Below are 5,585 nucleotides of genomic sequence, written 5' to 3' on the forward strand. Positions count from 1 at the left end.
TTAAGTCGCGAGGAGAAGAAGCATCGACCGATTAAAGGTCGTTCACACAGGTGCATCGAGAAGGGACTCGAAGACGCGTGCATCGCGATGCTTCCACGTAGTGATGCTTGCTATCTCGCACCTTCGTGACCCCCTCATTTCTTTATCGGGGACTACTTTTTCGGCCCGGCACGTGGCTGACGCTGCTTATCAAGGCAGACGCTCACAGGTGGAGAAATTCGATCGTCGAACGATACACGTAGGAATTTTGTCGCACGTCGAATTTGCACGTCGCACAGATTGAACGATAATGACTTTAGCTGTGATGTCATGGAATCGCTATCACAACCATATAGACACACTGGTGATACGCGTGATTTTAGTCGATATTATAATTGGGTATTTAAGTCGAGACTTTGCACTTTGCGCAAGAACGTGCAAACGTTGAGAGTGATTTATCACCGACTTGATGAATGAAATTCAAATCAATTTCGATATAGCGAATTTTATACATAATAATGTAGATGTATCAGGTCATGATCATGCGTAAAAATTTTGCTTTTTTTTTTAAAATATATTATCACTTTGAAATACCGTGTACTCTATTTTCAAATAGATACGTGAATACCTCCCAGAAGTCAAACGCAATGAGCGACTGCAATTTTTTCTAAATTTTACGTTCAAACAGACGATCAATCTTCAGTTTGTTAAACTTTTCTAAAAAATGAATTAGTTTCCTTCATTTTTCAATTTTAGGCTTGATCATATCTCTCTACTTCATGTGATTCTATTTTACACGAAGAATTCAAACAGAACCGTCTTTAATAATTAACTCCGTAAAATTTCGAATGAATGAAGACACCATCTTTTCAAGTTTAGGCTCGATTGTTTCTCAGATATCCGTGACGATCCTAGAATGCACAAAAAAATCAATTTTATGTCTTGTCTATAAAAGTATATCGCGTCCGCTTGTCTATAAAAAAAAAGAAAAAACAAAATTCGATCCATTTTAAACAAGAGGAACATTGTGTTGTTGAATTACCCCGACGATCCACGATGTACAGTAATACTAGCGTTAATTTTCGTGTATTTCGGCGCGGAGCAATTTATTTATCGGGGGAGGAAAGTGCCGGAGGGTGGCGTCTTCGGTCGCGGCTCCTGTCCTAAGCAGGATTCAATTTGGCCACTGCCCACGATTCCACCTTCAAAGAGGAATCACCGTCGTCTATATAGGCGGGCAGCCCTCTCCTCGTCGACGTGCACAGTCTCGGTCAGCGGCCTCCGCTATTAATCTTATATCGAACGCTTTATCCGCGTCCGTTTCCACCCCTCTCCCTTTCCCCCTCCTCCACGCTTTCCCAGCAGACTTCCCTTTTCTCCTACATCCTGGCCGACCTCTTCAACCCTTGGACGAGCAGGAATTTTCAATTCTTTCGAGTACCGCGGGAAAGCAGATTGCCGGAGGGCCTCGCCACTCCCCCCCTTCGCGACGACGTTTCGTTCGATCGACGAAATTTCACGTCCACCTGCACCGATCCCCGGGATCAGGATGCGTCCAGTGAAATTGCACGCTACGTGACGCCGCTAATGTCGCGCACCGGAAGCGGCGAGGAGACTGCGCGAGGAATTCGACGTGAAGCAACGGACGGGGTCGTGATTGCTTCAATCGAAAGGGACGATTTCAGAAGGAATTTCAGAGACTTTTCCCCTTTGGATTTTTACGTATCGACGATGATCGTAAGCGTTAAGAGATTCCAGGGATTATTTCAGGGATTATTCCGAAACGAAAGCATTGTTCTCAGCAGCGTTTGTAGATTTAGGGTAGATTTAGGATGATCCTCGAGGAAATTTTCTATAATTCTTTCGTCGTGTTAGATTTTTCGTAGATTTTCGTAGTATCGTAGGGGGTTGTTTCAGGGAACAAAAGGGATTACGAACGTAATAGCCGTATAAGACGATTTTGAAAATTTCTAGGCATTAGGCATTAGGTTTGAGGAATTTAATGGACTTTGGTGATAATTTAGAGATCATTCGAAGTGTAAGAAACCTAAGGAACCTAAGGAAATATTTGTTTTTTAACGTACTTGACATGGTAATGAATATTCCAGTTCAAATATTTTACATATTTTCATTTCTGTATATTGTAAACGACTCGAAACCTAAGATCTTTAATGACTGGATCGTAGATGTTCGTGCAGTTTTTCACTTTCGTGAAAGTAACTGAATGAAAACTGAAACTAAGTAAAAGAAATATACATTTCTTTTTTGTATATTTCACGCAAAACTATATAAATGTTGGCACGAATGTCCGCCGTTTGCTAATTAAGTTTTCTCCATTGATGTACACCGGCGTCGTGTCCATTGTCGATGGAAAGATAGCGAGGATAGGAAGGACGTGAATTCAGTCGGCGATTAATCGTACACGGAAATGGAAGGACGTGGAAACGAGCAGCGGTCGCTTCTGGCAGGACATTGGCCAGGACGAATAAGTAATGTAGAGGTCCATTATGCTGAAACGGTGAAGGGTCTCTTCGAGCAGGGTCAGCCAATCCCCCGGAGGGCCGTTAAAGTGAAATACTTCTGAATGCAAGGTGGCTGACCGCCCTCTCACCCTTCCTCTATCGTCCTCGTTTTCCTCCTCTATCCTCTCGTTTCTTTCCCCCTCGCGGCCTCCTCGTACGTTTCGTACGAGTCCGTAGGTAAATCGTTGTTATCTGGACAGTGATAAACCCGTGAATGGAGTTCGCGCCTGCTGGACGAACGAGCGAGGGGAACGCAGAGGGTGAAAACCACCCTCGAGAACCACGGGATACCACGCGATCGTCAAATGGATGGCTCTGTTTATGCGCGATGGTCTCGCCTCGCTGGGATTTTTACAATCTACCATTGAGATTCACTGGCGGACAAAAGATGATTTCCAACGGGGATATTACGAGTATCGATAATCTGTTGAGGTGTGTTACACGTTTTGTCATATTGATGATGCTATTCTGTACCGAAGTATGTTTTACATTTACACCCGAAGAACGAGATGAAAACACGATGAGCACACTCTATTATATTATATTATTTAATATTTTCTCTATTTTATATACATTTATTTATTTTATTATCTAATATTTTCTTATATTATGTATCGTAACTCTATTATATTATATTGTTTAATATTTTCTGTATTTTACATATATATTTATTTGTATATATATATTATCTAATATTTATTTATTAATTTTTATTTATTATATATATATATATATTATCTAATATTTTCTTATATTATATATCGTAACTCTATTATATTATATTATTTAATATTTTCTGTATTTTACATATATATTTATTTATTATAATATATATTATCTAATATTTATTTATTAATTTATTATTATATATATATATATATATTATCTAATATTTTCTTATATTATGTATCGTATTCCGTAAGGTATATGAATCGTATACCGTAAAGTCGAGAGTATACGTAGATTATTAACATTAGTATCCTTGAGCGTAGTATGTTGAATGTCGTTACCGAGAAACACAAAATTTCTTGGAAATACAAATGAAAAAACAAAAATGTAAATGTTGTGCAGGCAAGATCGAACAAGTCGTAGAATATTTACGCTTCTCAGTCGTACGGGAGTTGTCGAAGTCGTAACATTCGTGGGAAATATCGTCGGTAAAGTGCGTAATATGTATTGTAAAAATGGTTCATGTGAAAATGAAAAAAGTTAAGGTCAGCTGAAGTACTATTGGAATTAAACGAAGAATATTGTTTTACGATACAAAATAGCTAAAACAGTTAATAGAAGTCGCAAAGTGATTATGAATCATTTACCGATGAAAAGAGATTCAATTTAGAGAGACCTGATGGCTTCCACTACTATCATCATGATTTATGAAAAGAGCAACAACATTCGAGTTGTCGGCCTATAGGAGATGCAATGATTCGAGAAGGTAAATTGGAAATAAAATTTATTACAAGGAAACTAACTAGTAAAAAATATATCGAACTGATTGGCGAACAAATTATCACGTATGCGACACGAATTGCCGGAAGTAAGTACATTTTTCAACGTGATAACTTTGGAAGCGTAAAAATTCGTGTTTTAAGATGACCAACCAAGTGTCTTGTACTTGAATATCACAGAGAATTATTGGGAGATTGGAAGACAGATGGTCATACGTCTCACAAGAGTATGAATTTATAAAACATTTGTGTAACAATATGTTTCAGTTGATAATAACTACTATATTAAAATGATATCAATTCTTACGATGTATTAATGTTCCATATTTCTGGAAATTAATCGTGGAAAATATTTGGAAATTTGGAAATATCGGAATTTGGAAACCAGTTGAAAATCAGCCACGACAACGTTGGTAGAACAAAGTATCGTTCGAAGGAGACGAAGGAAAGACATTGGTAACGATCAATGAGACGCAGTACTCGCGAGCGGAAAGCGTAATTGAATTTTCCAGGGCGTGCACGCGAAGGAACGTCGGTCTCGCCGCCCCTCGAGGGGTGGTTCCGTTTGTCTCCGTACGCTGGAGGGGTGGCATGCAAACAGCGCAAGATTAAAGGAATCGTTCCATGTCGTAGCTCGTTCGAATCGTGGCCTCGAGACATGCCACGAGTCAACAACCCCTCTACACTCGATACTCCAATATCTTCACGTGTAAATACATTTTCTACGTGTAAACGTTTCACGTCGATCGAAATTACATTTGAAATTGGCGTTATTCGGTTTTTTTTTTCTTGATCCTGGAATTTCTAATTCCGCTTCGTTTTAACATTTATTCTTAATAGAGAGGGCGTAAGATGTAATTAAATACTCACAATTTTAGTAATTTAACATGTGTCAGTACGGTGCAAATGTTAGAGATCTATTATAATGGCGACATCGGTTAAGTGCACAATTAGTAGTGTATGTATTATTTATATAAGCAGCTCGAACGTATTGTCAACGTTTGTAATAAGAGTCCGCTGAGTGAAATTGTTATTCCTAAGTAAATTCTAAAGTGATTATTAATCATCATTAATTATTATAAAGTCACACTGCTCTACGCGCTTCAACAGCAAATATTCAGAACGGGTTTTAGTTTTCCTTCTTCTTGGAATTTAACTTGTAGGCTCGAAGCTCCACACTCAGTTATATATAGAAGCTTCATATGTAGGGTGTTTCGTAACTTGTGGGACCCACCTCGGGAGCTGATTGTACGCCTAAAAATAATGAAAAAACGTCATGTAAATATATGTCCTATCTGTCTTAGTTTATGAGATATAATGAATTTTCTGTTTTAATTACTTTTACAAAAGATGCTCGAAATGACCACCTCGCATTTGAGGACAAGCCTGCACGCGTCTTGTCATTCATCTGGTTACTCTCTCTATCATTCCTGGTGTTTCTCGAATTTGTCGGAAGCCTTGCTCTATTCTATTTCGTAGTATTTCAGCATTTTCAATCGATGTTGCGTATACAATAGATTTTAAATGTCCCCACAAATGAAAATCTAATGGATTGTGAAATCCGGAGAACGAGCAGGCCATGCAATAGGACCTCCACGACCAATCCATTTATTTGCAAAGTGTTGATTGAAAAATT

At 38.5% G+C, this 5,585-nt stretch overlaps 1 protein-coding gene across 8 annotated transcripts in view; it reads left to right on the forward strand.

Moving 5' to 3' along the window:
* Nucleotides 1-3,713: 3,713 nt before the first annotated feature.
* Nucleotides 3,714-5,585, forward strand: part of LOC122530218 (POU domain, class 2, transcription factor 2-like) — an 81,083-nt gene continuing 79,211 nt past the window's right edge. For all 8 annotated transcript variants that reach the window (XM_043656989.1, XM_043656986.1, XM_043656987.1 and 5 more), the window contains exon 1: nt 3,714-3,936. In XM_043656989.1, coding sequence (XP_043512924.1) covers nt 3,924-3,936 — 13 coding nt within the window. In that variant the 5' untranslated portion in view covers nt 3,714-3,923. The remainder of the gene's footprint in view (nt 3,937-5,585) is intronic.

The sequence above is a fragment of the Frieseomelitta varia genome, unplaced genomic scaffold (assembly GCF_011392965.1).
Source record: "Frieseomelitta varia isolate USP_RPSP 00005682 unplaced genomic scaffold, Fvar_1.2 scaffold_332, whole genome shotgun sequence".
Lineage (NCBI taxonomy): Eukaryota > Metazoa > Arthropoda > Insecta > Hymenoptera > Apidae > Frieseomelitta > Frieseomelitta varia.